Source organism: Rhinopithecus roxellana, chromosome 7 (genome assembly GCF_007565055.1).
Source record: "Rhinopithecus roxellana isolate Shanxi Qingling chromosome 7, ASM756505v1, whole genome shotgun sequence".
Lineage (NCBI taxonomy): Eukaryota > Metazoa > Chordata > Mammalia > Primates > Cercopithecidae > Rhinopithecus > Rhinopithecus roxellana.
In genome coordinates this window covers 61,845,485-61,866,793 of record NC_044555.1, presented here as the reverse complement: position 1 = coordinate 61,866,793, position 21,309 = coordinate 61,845,485, and the positions used below count along the sequence as shown (strand labels likewise).

The 21,309-nt window shown below is 36.6% G+C and overlaps 1 protein-coding gene across 1 annotated transcript in view; it reads right to left on the bottom strand.

Annotated features, from left to right (window-relative positions):
- The window catches only part of CFAP47 (cilia and flagella associated protein 47), a 508,878-nt gene that overhangs the window by 79,904 nt on the left and 407,665 nt on the right, over window positions 1-21,309 (bottom strand). The window contains exon 57 of the mRNA XM_030933635.1: window positions 16,779-16,877. Coding sequence (XP_030789495.1) covers window positions 16,779-16,877 — 99 coding nt within the window. The remainder of the gene's footprint in view (window positions 1-16,778; window positions 16,878-21,309) is intronic.

The following is a 21,309-nucleotide window of genomic DNA, read 5'->3' as shown; positions in this document are numbered from 1 at the left end:
TAAGCTAACTGTCTAGTTTTGATATCCTACTTGTTCTGCTTTTTGTAAAGTAGCAACTAAAACTCATCAAATTACTTACCCAAATTTACCTTAAATAATAAAAACACTCCCATGATCTTATAGAAATTACATGCTATGCAATAGATTTTTAATAACAAAACACAAAAACAAATGACATCTGGAATAATGCCAGAAATGATATTTTTCAACTGACTAATTTTTTATAACTTATTATTGAAAATGTACACTTAGAATGAGGAAATTAACATTGGAATAAGATAATTACATTATATATTGTATTCAAATTTGTCAATTATTCCACTGCTGTTCTTTCATTTCACAGAATACAATCCAAGATTTCACATTGCATTTAGCTGCTGCCATTATCTCTTAGTCTCCTTCAGTCTGTGACAAATCCTTAGCCTTTCTTTGTCTTTCACGACTTTGTCACCTTTGAAGATTACAGTCAACTATTTTATAGAATGTACCTCAATTTGAGTTTGCCTGATTATTTTATGATAAGATTGAGAATATATATTTTGGGGAATAATATCAAAGAGACTATTTCTCCTTTTCAGTGTCTCTTTACCATGGGATACATGATGTTGATATATTTTATTACCAGTGATGATAATCTTTATCATAGGATTGAGGTGGTATCCTACAGGTTTCATCACTGTAATACTAGTATTTTTTGTTTGTATTTAATAAATATTTCACAGAAATACACTGAGCGGATGCAAATATTCTCTTTGTCTTTGAGCTTTCACCAACTAATTTGATCATCCATAAGTGGATCTTGCTTGTATGAATTATATATTTTGTATTTCTTGAGAACACAAAACCTCAGTTGATTATATTTGTGTGTCTAAAACTGGGCTTTCCCTTGTGCTCATTTGATTCGTATGTCTATCTTTAGCCAATACAAATTTAGGTAGGTTTTAAGTTTATCCTTAACTCTGTTAGTGTACATCTTCCAATTTTGCTCTTCTTTTACAAAAATTTTTTGGACATTACTGTTCTTTTGTCTTTTCATATGCATTTTAGAACAAGCTTGTCAATATCTACAAAAAAGTATATTGGGACATAGATTGGAAATTCATTTGATCTATATATCAAGTTAAAGAACATTGCCATTTTAACAATATTAGGTCTTCCAATCAATAAATATAATACACTTCCTATTTATTTGGGCTTACTGGATTTTGTTCATCAGTGTTTTGTAGTATTTAGTATATAGATCTTGCATGTATTTTGTTAAATTTTTATTTAACAATTGCAGGATTTTTGTTGTATTTGTAAATGACATTTTTAATGTCAAATTTCAATTATCTATTACTAGTATAATCAAATGGGATTGATTTTTGTATATTCAACATAAGGAGCCTTTTAAAAAATAATTTCACCTTTTATATTCTCTACAGAGGGAACACGTGTGGGTTTGTTACATGGGTATATTGCATGATGCTGAGGTTTGGGGTATGAACCCCGTCATGCAGGTAGTGAGCATGGTACATAAGTTGTTTTTCAACTCAATCCCCCTTCCCTCTCACCCTCACAGTGTTTATTGTTTCCCATAATTATGTCCATGTATACTCAATGTTTCTCTCCCACTTATAAGTGACAGCATATGGTATTTCATTTTCTGTTCCTGCATTAACTTACTTAGGATTATTGCCTTCAGCTGCATCCACGTTGCTGCAGAGGAAAGGGTGTCATTGTTTTTTATTGCTGCATGATATATATGTACCACATTTTCTTTATTCAGTCCACAGTTGATGGGCACCTAGATTGATTCCATATCTTTGTTATTGTGAATAATGTTATGATGAACATATGTATGCTTGAGTCTTTTTTGGTAGAATGATTTATTTTCTTTTGAGTATATACCCAGTAATGGAATTGCTGGGTCAAATGGAAGCTCTGTTTTAAGTTCTTTGAGAAATCTCCAAATGGCTTTCCACAGAAGTTGAACAAATTTACATTCCCACCAACAGTGTAGAAGTTTGGTTTTCTCCACAACCATGCCAGCATCAGGTATTATTTGATTTTTTAATGATAGCCATTCTGACTAGCATGAGATGGTACTGCCTTGTGGTTTTGATTTGCATTTCTCTAATGATTAGTGATGTTGAGCATTTTTTTCATGTTTGTTGGCTGCTTTTACATCTTCTTGTGAAAAGTGTTTTTTCATGTCCTTTGTCCATTTTTAATGAGATTGTTTGTTTTTGGCTTGTTGATTTGTTGAAGTTCCTGATAGATTCTGGATACTGACCTTTGTCAGATGTAAAGTTTGTGAATATTTTCTCCCAATGTGTTTACTGTGTTTACAGGTTTTTGTATGTTTATTGGTCTGTTTGTCTCTGTGCAGAAAATTTTAGTTTAATTAGGTCCCACTTGTCAATTTTTGCTTTGTTGCAATGGATTTTGGTGATTTAGCTGAAAATTCTTTACCAAGGCCAACGTAGAGAGAGATATTCTCTAGATTTTCTTGTAGGATTTTTATTGTTTGAGGTCTTACATATACATCTTTAATACATCCTGAGTTAATTTTTGTATATGGTGAAAGGGAGGGGTCCAGTTTCATACTTCTGTATATGGCTAGCCAGTTATCCCAACACCATTTATAGAAGAGGGTGTCCTTCCCCCAGTTGTACTGTCAGGCTGAAAAATTTCCCAAGTTTTATGCTCTGCTTCCCTTTTAAATATAAGTTCCAATTCCAAACCATCTCTTTGTGAATTCCTAAAACTGAACACTCTTAAGAGCACCTAGGTCACATCTTGAACCCTTTGCTGCTTAGAAATTTCTTCTGCCAGGTATGCTAAATCATCTCTCTTAAGTTAAAAGTTCCACAGATCTCTAGGGCAGGGGCAAAATGTCACCAGTCTCTTTGCTAAAGCATAGCAAGAATCACTTTTATTCCAGTTCCCAACAAGTTCCTCATCTCTATCTGAGACCATCTCAGCCTGGACTGCATTGTCCATATCACTATCAGCATTTTGGTCAAAGCCATTCAACAAGTTTCTGGGAAGTTCCAAACTTTCCCACATCTTCCTGTCTTCTAAGTCCTCAAAACTGTTCAAACCTCTACCTATTACCCAGTTTCAAAGTCGCTTCTACATTTTTGGGTGTCTTTATAGCACAATTCAAATCAAAATCCTAGCACATTTGTGTGTGTGTGTGTGTTTAGAAATTGGCTAGCTGATTCCAAAATTCTTATGAAAATGCAAAGGATCTAAAATAACTATAAAAATATTGAACAAGAGAAAAAGTTTGAAGTATTGATGTTATGAAATATCAAGACTTACTATACAGCTATAGTAGTGCACAGTATGGCATTAGTGCAAGGATAGATGAAAAGAATATTTGAACTAAATAAAATCTAGAAACAGGCTCATTTATATACTGTCACCTGATTTTGGAGAAAAATAGCACAAAAAACCAATGAAAAAAAGTATGACTTTACCCATAAATGCTGCTAGGAAAATTTGGTATACATAATGACTAAATGGAACTTCGAGTCCTATATCTTACCATACTTGAAATTATCGAGATATGTATCATGAAAAGTAAACAGCAAAGCTTCTAGGTAAAAGACAAATATATCTCCATGACTTTTTTATGCCCCAGATTGTTGAGATTATAGCCAGTATATAGTACCTAAATTTCAGCTGAAGAGAGTCACCTGACCAAGGTAAAACTCGTTTCCTAAGGGCAGACTGCATTCAATGAATAATTGATGTGGAAGGTGAGGGAGGGATGTGCAAAATCCTGGTATCTTCATCCCAAATTGGGGCAACTCTGAGGAGCTATCCTAGCTTCAGTGCTAGCCACTGTGTGAGTTGACACCTTTGTCCCCACCTTCTCCCCCTACTCAATCCTGCTTCATCCTCTTCCCTCAGTGGTGTTGATCCTCAGAGCACTCCCTAATACACTTCCCACCCACTACCTTCCTTTTCAGAGTCTTCTTCCCAGGAAAACAATTCTGTAACAGTGATACTGTTAAGATACTTTCAAGTGATACTTGGATCTATATGTTTACATTTTTTAAGTTATTTACTGGTGTTTTATAGAAGTACTGTGTAGAGGGTGAGAGTCCAAGCCCCAAATTCAAACCTGAGTTCCAGCATGTACTGTCTGTGAGTTCCTGGGCATAACTCCTATATATCTCAGCATATTCATCTCTAACATAGGAATATTAATGGAATTTATCTTACAGCATTGTAAGGACTAAATCAATATTTGCAAAGTGCTTAAAATAGTTCCTGGCACATTGTATATTGCTATTGTTCATGGTAAATGACACCGTTTTCCATTAGAATGCCTTTAAGCAAATTATTATATAGGTGATACAAAGATATGCCAAAAATTGTGAAGGTAATATATGAATAACTGAAATATGGAGAGTCTTTTCTAACAGAAATGTTGAAGAAGAGTAAAATATATGAAGGGTTAGGAATGTCAAAAGGAATAAGGCTGGATAATTTTTTTTATAACTATTTAAATCTAGATACAGATGTAACTGTAGATATAGATATCAACTGTTCCATAAGAAGTTATCTTTTAGAAAACTGGTATTCACCAAGATATCAAAATTATTTAATCAATTAGTAATTTTAGTTTATAAAATTAAAACCATTTGTTTAGGAATTGTTTTATCTAGAAAAAAATGGATTTCATAAGAAAAATGACTCTTTCTTTCTTTTCCAGTAATGCATTTCCTGGCATGTAACAGCAGGTGAGAGATCTTGTTTCTTATAAAATTGAGGAAAAGTAGGAGTCCATTTTAAAGTTAACCTATTTTTATCTATACAAATAATCCCAATAACATATATTTGTACATAGTTTTAGTGTTTAGAAATGTCTTCATGTACACAATTGTGTATGTTTATCAAAAAGTCTTATTAGGTAAAACTGATTTTTAAATATTGTTCAAAATAGGGTTCATACAGGATAGAAACTAGCCCAAGCTAATACAGCTTATCCATATTACAGTCAAAAGAAGAGCACAGATTATTTGACCATAATGCTCAATCCCCATACCTTGGCTACCTTCCTAAGGTTCTAGATCTAATTTTACGTCTATGTGTAGATTTGTAAAGTAGCACTTTATTCTCTAGTGCTACAGTATGTAACACTAGAGATGTAATAATGCTAAACCTCCAACCTTTTTTAAATGTTAGTCAGAGGACTCAGTACGATGTTACAGCTAATGTATTTCCACAAGTTTAATCTTGTTTCAGTAACATTTGATTCTTTCCTATTAAAAGAGAACAAAGAATATTGCAAGTCCTATAACTTTATTAGCTTTGTAGAAGGATGTCCTTTGAAATCACAATTCACCTACACTCTTGTCTCGTTCTTGGTTATTTGACCTAATTAAATCTGTAGACAAGATAACATTTCAAAGTGAAACCCTGGCAAGTTAAGATTCTTCACTGACAGAAATACCCTTTTCTTCTTCCTGTCTAGTTCTTGTCACCAGTTTTGAATGATAACGAAAGGAACAGTGAACTTTCTAAAAACAAAATGAAGTACTTCGCTATCTATAGTATACTATAAAACTCATTCCGAGCAAGATGGCCGAATAGGAACAACTCCAGTCTCCAACTCCCAGCGCGAGCGACACAGAAGACCGGTGATTTCTGCATTTTCAACTGAGGTACTGGGGTCATCTCACTAGGGAGTGCCGAACAATCGGTGCTGGTCAGCTGCTGCAGCCTGACCAGCGAGAGCTGAAGCAGGGCGAGGCATCGCCTCACCTGGAAGCGCAAGGGGGAAGGGGATCCGTTTTCCTAGCCAGGGGAACTGAGACACACAACACCTGGAAAATCGGGTAACTCCCACCCCAATACTGCGCTGTAAGCATACAGGCATTCCAGGAGAATATATCCCACACCTGGCCGGGAGGGTCCCACGCCCACGAAGCCTCCCTCACTGCTAACACAGCAGTCTGCCGCGATCTATCCCCAAGGCAGCAGCGAGGCTGGGGGAGGGGCGCCCGCCATTGCTGAGGCTTAAGTAGGTAAACAAAGCCGCTGGGAAGCTCGAACTGGGTGGAGCTCACAGCAGCTCAAGGAAGCCTGCCTGTCTCTGTAGTCTCCACCTCTGGGGACAGCGCACAGCTGAAGACCAACAGGGGAAGTAGCGGGAGCCGGTGCAGACGCGAACGACTCTGTCTGACAGCTTTGGGGAGAGCCGCGGATCTCCCAACGCGGAGGTTGAGATCTGAGAACGGACAGACTGCCTGCTCAGGTGTGTCCCTGACCCCTGAGTAGCCTAGCTGGGAGAAATCCCCCACTAGGGGCAGTCTGACACCCCACACCTCACAGGGTGGAGTACACCCCTGAGAGGACACTTCCAAAGGAAGAATCAGACAGGTACACTCGCTGTTCAGCAATATTCTATCTTCGGCAACCTCTGCTGCTGATACCCAGGCAAACAGGGTCTGGAGTGGACCTCAAGCAATCTCCAACAGACCAACAGAGAGTCCTTCTGACTGTCAGAAGGAAAACTATCAAACAGGAAGGACACCTATACCAAAACCCCATCAGTTCGTCACCACCATCAAAGACCAGAGACAGATAAAACCACAAAGATGGGGAAGAAGCAGGGCAGAAAAGCTGGAAATTCAAAAAATAAGAGCGCATCTCCCCCTGCAAAGGAGCGCAGCCCATCACCAGCAACGGATCAAAGCTGGTCAGAGAATGACTTGGACGAGAGGAGAGAAGAAGGCTTCAGTCCATCAAACTTATCAGAGCTAAAGGAGGAATTACGTACCCAGCGCAAAGAAACTAAAAATCTTGAAAAAAGAGTGGAAGAATTGACAGCTAGACTCATTAATGCAGAGAAGATCATAAACGAAATGACAGAGATGAAAACCATGACACGAGAAATACGTGACAAATGCACAAGCTTCAGTAACCGACTCGATCAACTGGAAGAAAGAGTATCAGCGATTGAAGATCAAATGAACGAAATGAAGCGAGAAGAGAAACCAAAAGAAAAAAGAAGAAAAAGAAATGAGCAAAGCCTGCAAGAAGTATGGGATTACGTAAAAAGACCAAATCTACGTCTGATTGGGGTGCCTGAAAGTGAGGGGGAAAATGGAACCAAGTTGGAAAACACTCTTCAGGATATCATCCAGGAGAACTTCCCCAACCTAGTAGGGCAGGCCAACATTCAAATTCAGGAAATACAGAGAACGCCACAAAGATACTCCTCCAGAAGAGCAACTCCAAGACACATAATTGCCAGATTCACCAAAGTTGAAATGAAGGAAAAAATCTTAAGGGCAGCCAGAGAGAAAGGTCGGGTCACCCACAAAGGGAAGCCCATCAGACTAACAGCAGATCTCTCGGCAGAAACTCTACAAGCCAGAAGAGAGTGGGGGCCAATATTCAACGTTCTTCAAGAAAAGAATTTTAAACCCAGAATTTCATATCCAGCCAAACTAAGTTTCATAAGTGAAGGAGAAATAAAATCCTTTACAGATAAGCAAATGCTTAGAGATTTTGTCACCACCAGGCCTGCCTTACAAGAGACCCTGAAGGAAGCCCTAAACATGGAAAGGAACAACCGGTACCAGCCATCGCAAAAACTTGGCAAAATGTAAAGACCATCGAGGCTAGGAAGAAACTGCATCAACTAACGAGCAAAATAACCAGTTAATATCATAATGGCAGGATCAAGTTCACACATAACAATATTAACCTTAAATGTTAATGGACTAAATGCTCCAATTAAAAGACACAGACTGGCAAACTGGATAAAGAGTCAAGACCCATCAGTCTGCTGTATTCAGGAGACCCATCTCACATGCAGAGACATACATAGGCTCAAAATAAAGGGATGGAGGAAGATCTACCAAGCAAATGGAGAACAAAAAAAAGCAGGGGTTGCAATCCTAGTCTCTGATAAAACAGACTTTAAACCATCAAAGATCAAAAGAGACAAAGAAGGCCATTACATAATGGTAAAGGGATCAATTCAACAGGAAGAGCTAACTCTCCTAAATATATATGCACCCAATACAGGAGCACCCAGATTCATAAAGCAAGTCCTTAGAGACTTACAAAGAGACTTAGACTCCCATACAATAATAATGGGGGACTTCAACACTCCGCTGTCAACATTAGACAGATCAACGAGACAGAAAGTTAACAAGGATATCCAGGAATTGAACTCATCTCTGCACCAAGCGGACCTAATAGACATCTATAGAACTCTCCACCCCAAATCAACAGAATATACATTCTTCTCAGCACCACATCGCACTTATTCCAAAATTGACCACATAATTGGAAGTAAAGTACTCCTCAGCAAATGTAAAAGAACAGAAATTATAACAAACTGTCTCTCAGACCACAGTGCAATCAAACTAGAACTCAGGACTAAGAAACTCACTCAAAACCGCTCAACTACCTGGAAACTGAACAACCTGCTCCTGAATGACTACTGGGTACATAACGAAATGAAAGCGGAAATAAAGATGTTCTTTGAAACCAATGAGAACAAAGATACAACATACCAGAATCTCTGGGACACATTTAAAGCAGTGTGTAGAGGGAAATTTATAGCACTAAATGCCCACAAGAGAAAGCAGGAAAGATCTAAAATTGACACTCTAACATCACAATTAAAAGAACTAGAGAGGCAAGAGCAATCACATTCAAAAGCTAGCAGAAGGCAAGAAATAACTAAGATCAGAGCAGAACTGAAGGAGATAGAGACACAAAAAACCCTCCAAAAAATCAATGAATCCAGGAGTTGGTTTTTTGAAAAGATCAACAAAATTGACAGACCGCTAGCAAGGCTAATAAAGAAAAAAAGAGAGAGGAATCAAATAGATGCAATAAAAAATGATAAAGGGGATATCACCACTGACCCCACAGAAATACAAACTACCATCAGAGAATACTATAAACGTCTCTACGCAAATCAACTAGAAAATCTAGAAGAAATGGATAATTTCCTGGACACTTACACTCTCCCAAGGCTAAACCAGGAAGAAGTTGAATCCCTGAATAGACCAATAGCAGGCTCTGAAATTGAGGCAACAATTAATAGCCTACCCACCAAAAAAAGTCCAGGACCAGATGGATTCACAGCTGAATTCTACCAGAGGTACAAGGAGGAGCTGGTACCATTCCTTCTGAAACTATTCCAATCAATAGAAAAAGAGGGAATCCTCCCTAACTCATTTTATGAGGCCAACATCATCCTGATACCAAAGCCTGGCAGAGACACAACAAAAAAAGAGAATTTTAGACCAATATCCCTGATGAACATTGATGCAAAAATCCTCAATAAAATACTGGCAAACCGGATTCAGCAGCACATCAAAAAGCTTATCCACCATGATCAAGTGGGCTTCATCCCTGGGATGCAAGGCTGGTTCAACATTCGCAAATCAATAAACGTAATCCAGCATATAAACAGAACCAAAGACAAGAACCACATGATTGTCTCAATAGATGCAGAAAAGGCTTTTGACAAAATTCAACAGCCCTTCATGCTAAAAACGCTCAATAAATTCGGTATTGATGGAACGTACCTCAAAATAATAAGAGCTATTTATGACAAACCCACAGCCAATATCATACTGAATGGGCAAAAAACTGGAAAAATTCCCTTTGAAAACTGGCACAAGACAGGGATGCCCTCTCTCACCACTCCTATTCAACATAGTGTTGGAAGTTCTGGCTAGGGCAATCAGGCAAGAGAAAGAAATCAAGGGTATCCAGTTAGGAAAAGAAGAAGTCAAATTGTCCCTGTTTGCAGATGACATGATTGTATATTTAGAAAACCCCATCGTCTCAGCCCAAAATCTCCTTAAGCTGATAAGCAACTTCAGCAAAGTCTCAGGATACAAAATTAATGTGCAAAAATCACAAGCATTCTTATACACCAGCAACAGACAAGCAGAGAGCCAAATCAGGAATGAACTTCCATTCACAATTGCTTCAAAGAGAATAAAATACCTAGGAATCCAGCTTACAAGGGATGTAAAGGACCTCTTCAAGGAGAACTACAAACCACTGCTCAGTGAAATCAAAGAGGACACAAACAAATGGAAGAACATACCATGCTCATGGATAGGAAGAATCAATATCGTGAAAATGGCCATACTCCCCAAGGTTATTTATAGATTCAATGCCATCCCCATCAAGCTACCAATGACTTTCTTCACGGAATTGGAAAAAACTGCTTTAAAGTTCATATGGAACCAAAAAAGAGCCCGCATTGCCAAGACAATCCTAAGTCAAAAGGACAAAGCTGGAGGCGTCACGCTACCTGACTTCAAACTATACTACAAGGCTACAGTAACCAAAACAGCATGGTACTGGTACCAAAACAGAGATATAGACCAATGGAACAGAACAGAGTCCTCAGAAATAATACCGCACATCTACAGCCATCTGATCTTTGACAAACCTGAGAGAAACAAGAAATGGGGAAAGGATTCCCTATTTAATAAATGGTGCTGGGAAAATTGGCTAGCCATAAGTAGAAAGCTGAAACTGGATCCTTTCCTTACCCCTTATACGAAGATTAATTCAAGATGGATTAGAGACTTAAATGTTAGACCTAATACCATAAAAACCCTAGAAGAAAATCTAGGTAGTACCATTCAGGACATAGGCATGGGCAAGGACTTCATGTCTAAAACACCAAAAGCAACGGCAGCAAAAGCCATAATTGACAAATGGGATCTAATTAAACTAAAGAGCTTTTGCACAGCAAAAGAAACTACCATCAGAGTGAACAGGCAACCTACAGAATGGGAGAAAATTTTTGCAACCTACTCATCTGACAAAGGGCTAATATCCAGAATCTACAAAGAACTCAAACAAATATACGAGAAAAAAACAAACAACCCCATCAAAAAGTGGGGAAAGGATATGAACAGACATTTCTCAAAAGAAGATATTCATACAGCCAACAGACACATGAAAAAATGCTCATCATCACTGGCCATCAGAGAAATGCAAATCAAAACCACAATGAGATACCATCTCACACCAGTTAGAATGGCAATCATTAAGAAGTCAGGAAACAACAGGTGTTGGAGAGGATGTGGAGAAATAGGAACACTTTTACACTGTTGGTGGGATTGTAAACTAGTTCAACCATTATGGAAAACAGTATGGCAATTCCTCAAGGATCTAGAACTAGATGTACCATATGACCCAGCCATCCCACTACTGGGTATATACCCAAAGGATTATAAATTAGTCTACTACAAAGACACATGTACACGTATGTTTATTGCGGCACTATTCACAATAGCAAAGACTTGGAATCAACCCAAATGTCCATCTGTGACAGACTGGATTAAGAAAATGTGGCACATATACACCATGGAATACTATGCAGCCATAAAAAAGGATGAGTTTGCGTCCTTTGTAGGGACATGGATGCAGCTGGAAACCATCATTCTTAGCAAACTATCACAAGAAGAGAAAACCAAACACCGCATGTTCTCACTCATAGGTGGGAACTGAACAATGAGATCACTTGGACTCGGGAAGGGGAACATCACACACTGGGGTCTATCATGGGGAGGGGGGAGGGGGGAGGAGGGAGGGATTGCATTGGGGAGTTATACATGATATAAATGATGAATTGATGGGTGCTGACGAGTTGATGGGTGCAGCACACCAACATGGCATAAGTATACATATGTAACAAACCTGCACGTTATGCACATGTACCCTAGAACTTAAAGTATAATAAAAAAAAAAAAAAAAAAAAAAAAAAAAAAAAAAAATAAAACTCATTCCAAGGAAATAGTTTCTAGAAACATATTTGCTTAAAGGAATAAAAGGGCCGTGAACCCTTTTTCCAATGGGAAAAATATAGTGTCAATGGCTAGAGCTCCAATCTAGGTCAACATATAACTACATCTAGATCTAATTTTACTAAACAACTTTATAAGCACAAGGAATTATAAAATTTCTGAAAGAAGGTAATATGAGAAATATTTACAGAAATTATTTTTATCCATGTCCTTTTGTAATATAGAGACTAAAATTTTTGTAAAGTCAGATTGACTGGGATGATGAATAGAGTGGCTGCTATTATGAAATGGAGCAGTAGCATTCACACTTGAGGAACATATGTTAGTCGTAACAGCTGTCATTCGTTCTCCCTTACTGCCTAATATTGAACAGAATTGAATAGAATGCATTGTCACATCATATGGCAAATTAGAAGGTGCAAGTTTAGAACTTCCCTGCTGAATCAGTTCATGAGAAAATAACATTTATAAAAGTATATCTCTTGGCCAAATACATGTTTGAAATACATATCACTTTCTCTATCTAAAAATACACACAGCATTAGAGAGAGAGAGAGAGAGAGAGAGAGAGAGAGAGAGAGAGAGAAAACAAAAGGCCTAGGAAACCCTGCCATAAAGAAACTTTGTTTAGCCAAGTATTTCTCAAATTCATTTAAGCATAGAACTTAGGGTTTTTATTTGTTTTTAATTATATTTTTGTAGCTACATAGTAGGTGTATATAACTTAGTTGTTTCTGTTTCTTTGTGTTCTTGTTTTTACAACATACTTGGGTAAACAGTGGTCAAGGATAAGGTAATCTTTTCAGTTCTCAAATATTCACCAAAAAGAGTTCTATGTTAATGTAGGAGCACTTAGTTTTAAGGGTATAAATGCTTTGTCTGTTACATGATAGTATCCCTAGAGGTAATTTTTGTAATACCGATAGTGCCCAATGTCTTATGCCAATAGTGATATAAGAAGCCAAGCTCCCATTTCTGTTGTACTCTTAATGTTTTATGTTCCTCAAATAAGTAGGAAAAACTCCTACAACTAGTATTATAGCATGTACAAATATCGGAGCAAGCAAAAAGTTTCTATAAAATAAACAAACCCCTTTGGAGATCTTATTATATAGAGCAGCAGGGAGCACATTATGAACTGTCAAACACACGACATAGGCTGGTGTGCATTGTTTATCTTAGAAAGCAAGTCATGGCAGAAACTAGAGAAAACAATAAGAAATTCACCAAGAAACTGGTTTAAATTTGAAAAAATATTTTATGACAATAAGAAAAATAGAAATTATAATAAACTACATTTAATTAATATTTTTCAGGCTAAAATTCTTAAAATTGGAACACAAATGTTGGTCTCTATGTTGCATAAAAATTGCATTATATATAACTACTAAATGTGATATTTAAAATAAAAGTAGTTATTAGAAGGTTTATATTTTTGTTTTGTAAATATAGATTTTATTGACAGTCATAAATATTGTGTTTCAAAATAGTGAGGAAATGAATGTCCCTGAAAAAGTTTAAATACTATAAAGATGTAGTTGTCCCCAAATGTAATTGCCATTAAGTAATTATTGGGATTTGGGAGGGGCTTGATAAAAATGTATTATAATTTTTACTAGAAGAATAAGTAGGTAAGAGAAAATAAACCATTTAAAAGACACTAGAAAGAAAGAAAGCAAATAAGAAAACAAAACCATGGGGTTTAAACTGTATGGCACTGGCATTAGATCTGAAATACAGATGCATGGAAAAGTATATATATGACCTGAATATCAGATAAGTCACATTGCAACCATAAATAGCAACAAAATAATTATTATTATTCAAGAAAAAAATGGAAAAGTGGCCAATTGAGGGGCATTCAAATTAGGTTTTCATTACATAGCAAAAAAGCACAATATAGATGAACTGAAGGAGAAAAGCTGCCTACCTACCTGTAACCATTTCCTCATTAAAAGCAAAGGAGAAGAAAAAGGAAATGTAGGTGAATTTTCAATTGATTTCACAATGTGGAACGACATTGAAAGTGTGGAATCAATGGAAGAAATGTTAAAAACAGAAAATGGTTCAAGTATTTGATGAATCAGTAAAATTAAGTATAAGCAGACGTATAAATAGTTGCCACAAATATGACAATATTATTTGACATGAAGGCAGTTTTCAATTTTTTGCTATTATAAAAAGTGCAATATCAAGTGTATTTATTCATACATTAACCATACTTTGAATATATCTTTGTTTTAATTTTTAATTTTTGCTGGTATCTGGTAGGTATATATATCCATGGGGTATATGGCATATTTTGATACAGGCAAAGAATGTGTGATAATCACATCAGGGTAAGTGGGATATCCATCATTTCAAGCATTTATGCTTTGTGTTACAAATAGTCCAATTATACCCTTTCAGTTATTTTTAAATGTACAATTAAATTATTTTTTACTATAGTCACTTTGCTGTGTTAGGAAATACTAGAACTTATTCATTCTTTCTATTTTTTGGTACCCATTGACCCTCCCCTCTTCTCCTCATGGCCCCACCCCCACCCATTACTCTTCCCAGTCTCTGGTAACCAGCATTCTACTCTCTATCTCCATGAGTTCGATTGTTTTATTTTTAGATCCCACAAATAAGTGAGAACATGAGAAGTCTGTCTTTCACTTAACATAATGGCCTCCAGTTTTATCCATGTTGTTGCAAATGGCAGTATCTCTCTCTCTCTTTTATGGCTGACTAGTACTACATTGTGTATATGTACCATATTTTCTTTATCCATTCGTCTGTTCATGGACACTTAGGTTACTTCCAAATCTGGGCTATTGTGAATAGTGCTGCAGTAAACATGGAAGTACAGATATCTCTTCAATATACTGATTTCCTTTCTTTAGGGTATATACCCAGCAGTGGGATCGCTGGATCATATGGTAGTTCTAGTTTTAGTTTTCTGGGGAACCTCCAAACTGATCTTCACAGTACTTCTACTACTTTACATTCCAACCAACAGAAGTGGCATTACTAGGTCAAAAGAATTACAGTTGCAAAGTTTCTTTTAATACGTTACAAAGAGTGCTTTCCAAAAACTACGTAGTAATTTGTATTCCCACAAGTACTGTTTGATTATTCCAGCTTCACGATAGAAACATTAGTGATTGTAGTTCCATTAAAAGACAAAAACAAACTTAAAAAAAGGGAAACAGGCCGGGCGCGGTGGCTCAAGCCTGTAATCCCAGCACTTTGGGAGGCCGAGACGGGCGGATCACGAGGTCAGGAGATCAAGACCATCCTGGCTAACATGGTGAAACCCCGTCTCTATTAAAAAAATACAAAAAATTAGCCGGGCGAGGTGGCGGGCACCTGTAGTCCCAGCTACTCGGGAGGCTGAGGCGAGGGAATGGCGTAAACCCGGGAGGCAGAGCTTGCAGTGAGCTGAGATCCGGCCACTGCACTCCAGCCTGGGCGACAGAGCGAGACTTCGTCTCAAAAAAAAAAAAAAAAAAAAAGGAAACAAATCTAGATGGTCATTTTTAAAAATCACTATCTGATTATTAGTGACATTGAACATATTTCAAACCATTTTTTGCCCATTTGTACTTTTGCTTTTGTGAACTGTTGTTCATATTCCTTTTAATGCATTGCAAAGAAATATAAAGCAAAAATTTTGAAACACAAAAAGATTCAGGTATGCAATTAAGCAATGATTTTGATTCTTTGTAAGTTAATTTTTCTGAATTGCACTCTCCATAATTCAGTGAGAATAATAATAACACCCACCTGTCCCTTGAAGTTGTAGCAAATGAATTGAATTAATGACATTTACGATGTTTTTATAAATGGCTACAGAAAATGTAAGAGAAATTAACCCATTCTTATTGAAATGTTAGTAGTGGTTATTTATTTCAGTTAGCATTTTTGTATTAATTATGTTAAGATAATTCATATATTATATTTACCAAAACAATTATGTTTTGTATTTCTAAAGCATTATCATTGTTAAGCAAATTCATACTTTTTTAGCTTTAGATTTTTAAGAAACTTCGTTAGTTCTTAGAATTTTTCCTATTCATCAATACACAGGTGGGGTGGTTAATATATAGAAGAAATAGATATAGGCTGGGCATGGTGGCTCATGCCTGTAATCCCAGCACTTTGGGAGGCCAACTCAGGTGGATCTCCTGAGGTCAGTAGTTCGAGACTAGCTCGACCAGTATGGTGAAACCCAATCTCTACTAAAAATACAAAAATTAGCCATGCGGGATGCTGTGTGCTTGTAGTCCCAGCTACTTGGGAGGCTGAGACAGGTGAATTGCTCGAACCCGGGAGGCAGAGGTTGCAGTGAGCCGAGATTGCGCCACTGTACTCCAGCCTGGGTGACAGAGTGAGTCTCCATCTCAAAACAAAACAAAACAAAACAAAACAACAACAACAAAAATAGTCTCAAAAACAAAACAAAACAAAACAACAACAAAAATTCACACCCTGCAATAAATTCACAGTAAAACAGTAGTTAAAACTACTGATACTTTTTATTAGTATTAAAACTACTGATACTACTTTTTATTAGTATCAGTATACTACTTTTTATTAGTATCAGTAGTTTTAACACACTATTTATAATTTTCTGAAACCTTTCTTGACTCATATAACCATGTGTTAAGTGGTATGCTATTCAACCATGGAAAATTTCAAAGTTAAAATACTTGGTAAATCTTACTTATGTTCTGAGGAATTAAAAATAATACAAATGTAATGAATATATATATATATATATATATATATATATATATATATATATATATATGAAGGTTTTGCCATCCATCCATGTTTTTCTATCAGCTTACTAAAATTTGTTCCAAAATTTTAAAATTATATTTTTAATTTGTGTTAAATATTTACTAAGGCAATAGACATATATTTCATTATCTCTGAAATGCAACAACAAACAGAATGATAGAATGTAAGGTAGAAATCCTGTACCTTGTATTTCACTCACAGAACTAAATCTGAAGGCAGGACTCTCATAGATGAAGCTATTCCAGGAATGATCAATGACAAGATTCCTGGGATATTCCACACCTAGTTAAAAAATAAAGAGATATTACACTTCAATGTCATATTCAAGAAGAAAAACAGCAGTGGAGATGGAAATAGAATAAAAATTATCCTCTAATAGGAAACTTTTAAGATGAATATCTTTCAAAGTATATTTTAAAATGAGATTTAAATTGCATTTTTGAAGAACATATTGAATAATATAAATGGCTTTATCTATGATGTTTAAAAAATAAACTCATAAATTCTTGGAACTTTCAGGTGGACACAGTGGCATGTGCCTATAATTCCAGCTACTGGGGAGTCTGAGGCAGGAAGATTGCTTGAGGCCAAGAGTTCAAGGCCAGTCTGGGCAACATAGCAAGACCACATCTCTACATTTTAAAAATCTTTGAATTTCAATTTGAACTACTCAACAAGCAGATACTAAGAGTGAACTACTCAACAAGCAGATATTAAGAGTCTATTTGAGCCTGCTATTTAAAAATAGATTGTACTGATGAATACAGCTGGCCTTCTGTATCCATGGTTTCCACATCCATGGATTCAACCAAAGGCAGATTGAAAATCTTCAAAAAATAATGGATGGTTTCATGTACATTGAATATGTACAGACTTTTTTTCCTGGTCTTTATTCCCTACATCATACACTATGACAACTATTTATATAGCATTTACATTGTATTAGGTATTCTAAGTAATCTAGAGATGATTTAAAGTATATGAGAGTATATGTGTAGGTTACATGCACACGCTCTGCCATTTTGTATCAGGGACATGGGGATTCACAGATTGTGATATCCTTGGAGGTTCTGAAATCTATCCACTATGGACACAGAAGGATGGCCTATATATAAATATGCACAAATAGACAACATTTATCCAATGTTAACAATAAGTTTAAACCAATAAATACAAAAACATGTTTATTAATTCTCCATTTAAAAGATAAGCTCTGACCCAGCCATCCCACTACTGGGTATATACCCAAAGGATTATAAATCATGCTGCTATAAAGACACATGCACACGTATGTTTATTGCGGCACTATTCACAATAGCAAAGACTTGGAATCAACCCAAATGTCCATCTGTGACAGACTGGATTAAGAAAATGTGGCACATACACACCATGGAATACTATGCAGCCATAAAAAAGGATGAGTTTGCGTCCTTTGTAGGGACGTGGATGCAGCTGGAAACCATCATTCTTAGCAAACTATCACAAGAACAGAAAACCAAACACCGCATGTTCTCACTCATAGGTGGGAACTGAACAATGACATCACTTGGACTCGGGAAGGGGAACATCACACATCGGGGCCTATCATGGGGAGGGGGGAGGGGGGAGGGATTGCATTGGGAGTTATACCTGATATAAATGACGAATTGATGGGTGCTGACGAGTTGATGGGTGCAGCACACCAACATGGCACAAGTATACATATGTAACAAACCTGCACGTTATGCACATGTACCCTAGAACTTAAAGTATAATAATAAAAAAAAAGATAAGCTCTACTTACATTAAAAATATGAGTTGATGGTGCTAAGTGGTTACATTTCAAATGTAAATATATATATGTTGAAGGAAATGCCAAAAGATGTTTACTAACAGTGGTATATGATAAAAGGGAAACATGTTTTGAGATCATTGTATATAGATCAGTGTTTCTAAAAGTGGAGTCTTCTGACAATCTGCATTGGAATAGCTTGTGATGGCCTCACCCCAGCCCTTATGAATCAGAATAAATGAATGTGGACCTGGGAATATGAATTTTGATAAGCTCTCAAATATTGTTTACTGAATTTGGAGTGCTATTGATCAAGAATCAAATAAAACAAGTTTCAAATGTGAACGTAACTTATCATCATCTAAAAATAAAATAATTGCAAGCAAGTAGAGTCTCAGATTACTCACTTCAAAAATGGTTATAATTATTCTACATTTACTTTTTATTAGTACAATAACATTAACTATTTCTTATGAGCAAAATAAACTAAGACAAATAATCCAATTAAACTGAGTTATAAAGACTTAATATATTTGATACCCCAACTTCCCCGCCAAAAAGTCTCAAATTTCTCAATACTATTTATTTATTAATTCAAATGTTTTAAAAGTTGCATGTTTGAATTTGGGAGGGATTTTTAGGTTCCGGGAGTTTTTCTTACACCAATTTATCTTTCTTCTTAAGTATAAAACCATGCTCATCCTGACTGGCAATTTGCAATGATTACTACATATATTACATAAATATTTGTTCAATTCTGGATCCACTTTAGATAAGACTCGGAGGACCTCCAGGGATTTTCATAACTAATTCTACCATGTGAAATGAAATGCATTGTTATTTCTTCTCCATATCATGTAAGTGTGATTAACCTATAATTATGCGACATTGTGCACTTTATTACTTTACTGCTGGTGAACATCATGGCCATAATTAACCCAAAGCCAAAAAGAATGCATCAGTGTACTTTGTTTTCATTGACTAATTCTCATATGAAAGTTGATATCTGTAAAACTAATATGTTAATTAGTAAGCATAGTTTTATTCAGTGCTATTTTGTTTTGCACCAATAAACTACCGATATATAAAAGAGAATTCATTTTTATTTAAATATTTGAATCAGATCACTAATATTGCATTTAAATTTGGATTAAATAGAAAGTGAATAATTTCCAGACTATAGCTATTTTAATAGAAAAGTAATCAAAACAGTTTTGTATTCCTTAATTACTGATTCACTCATTTACACAACTTTTAAGTATATAGTCCATGCTGAGATTATACATATAGAGTGCCATACAAAATCAAAAACAATGAATGTATTTATGTGGGTGTATGTTTGCAGATATATATACATATGTTTTCTCCACATGGGGGATAGTTTTGGAATGCACATACAACAGTTTCCAGCATGAAATAGATGCTCAATGACCGAATATTAAAAGACTGCTAACAAAGGTTTAGAACATTGAATGAAGACATGTCCTTAAATGTGTAATATGTGTAAATCAGCCCCTAATTTCTAATGTTTCATCTCAGTTGCTTACTTTCATTCATGGCTACCCTTTCTTTCTCCGCCTTTATTCCCATCTGAGCAGGGTCGAAACTTGAGAGATGCGGTCTTGGGTAGGGGACATAATTACGGATGAGAAAATACTGTGAGAATTGTGTCCATGGACACCAGTCAGTAAGCAAGGGTACACATCCAGGAAGCCAAAGCATGTATGTACACGACAGGATATATGTACACGACAGGATGTATGTACATGACAGGATGTATGTACAGGGTGTATGTACACACAGGACATATGTATGTGTACAAAGCATATATGTACACAAGAGGAAGCCAAAGCATGTATGTATCAGGCAAAGCCAGTGTTGGATGGCAGAGTGAAAAAGAGGAGAGACAGCTGAGAAAATGTGAAACGAGTGGCAGTAGGGGCATTTCTTGGGGACTTTGGATGGAATGGAGGGAGGCCTGTTCCCCTAAGATCCAATGGGAGATGTCAAAGAGAGGGGCAAGTGTCATATTTTAGATCATGTAACTGGCTTTAAAACTACCATCTCTGAGCAGATAAAAAATTTGAGTGGTCCTAAAGAGGGCAGTCAGACACAATGAGCTCGACATGCTGTTCCACCTCTTACTCACTATATGGCTTTGGGGAATTTTTCAGCCTGAGGTTCCTCATTGGAAAGGCAGGAATAGTGACTTCCAGGATTTTGGGTGGAGTTTGGGTACAGTCATGTTGATAAAGCTCAAGTGTGGTAACATAAAGGGATCTTAATAAATCCTAGCTGCCCAGACTATTTGAAAGCTATTCTGTAGCATCCTGCTCCTCATGGGATTCTTTAATGGTTTACTTTAGAGACATCTTTACTATCCTCAGGTTGTTTAGGTACCTCCTCTCTTGCCACCCTATCTTATTAATCTTTTGAAACTGGCATGGCTTCAAATATGTACGGATGTCTGAAACATTAACTTCTCTACACCTTGCCTTGGGTAATGTTCAACTGAAAGCTCTTTCAAACATTCACTCTGCGGGCTGGGTGCAGTGGCTCATAAGCCCAGCAATTTGGGAGGCCAAGGAAGGCGGATCACTTGAGGTCAGGAGTTCCAGACCAGCCTAGGCAACATGGCAAAACATCGTCCCTACAAAACATACAAAAAAATTAGCTGGACATGGTGGCACATGCCTGTGGTCCCAGCTACTGGGAAGGGTGGAGTGGGAGAATCACCTGAGCCCGGGAGGTGGAGGCTGCAGTGAGCTGAGATTGTGCCTCTGCACTCTGGCCTAGGTGACCAAGTGAGACCCTGTCTCAAAACAAAACAAAAATTCCCCCCTGTTCCTGTTACAGGTTGCACGTCTCCTTGTGTGAAGAGTTCTATTCCTAAGTTGCGTATATCACAAAAATATGAAATACAAAAAAAGATGAATTAGAATA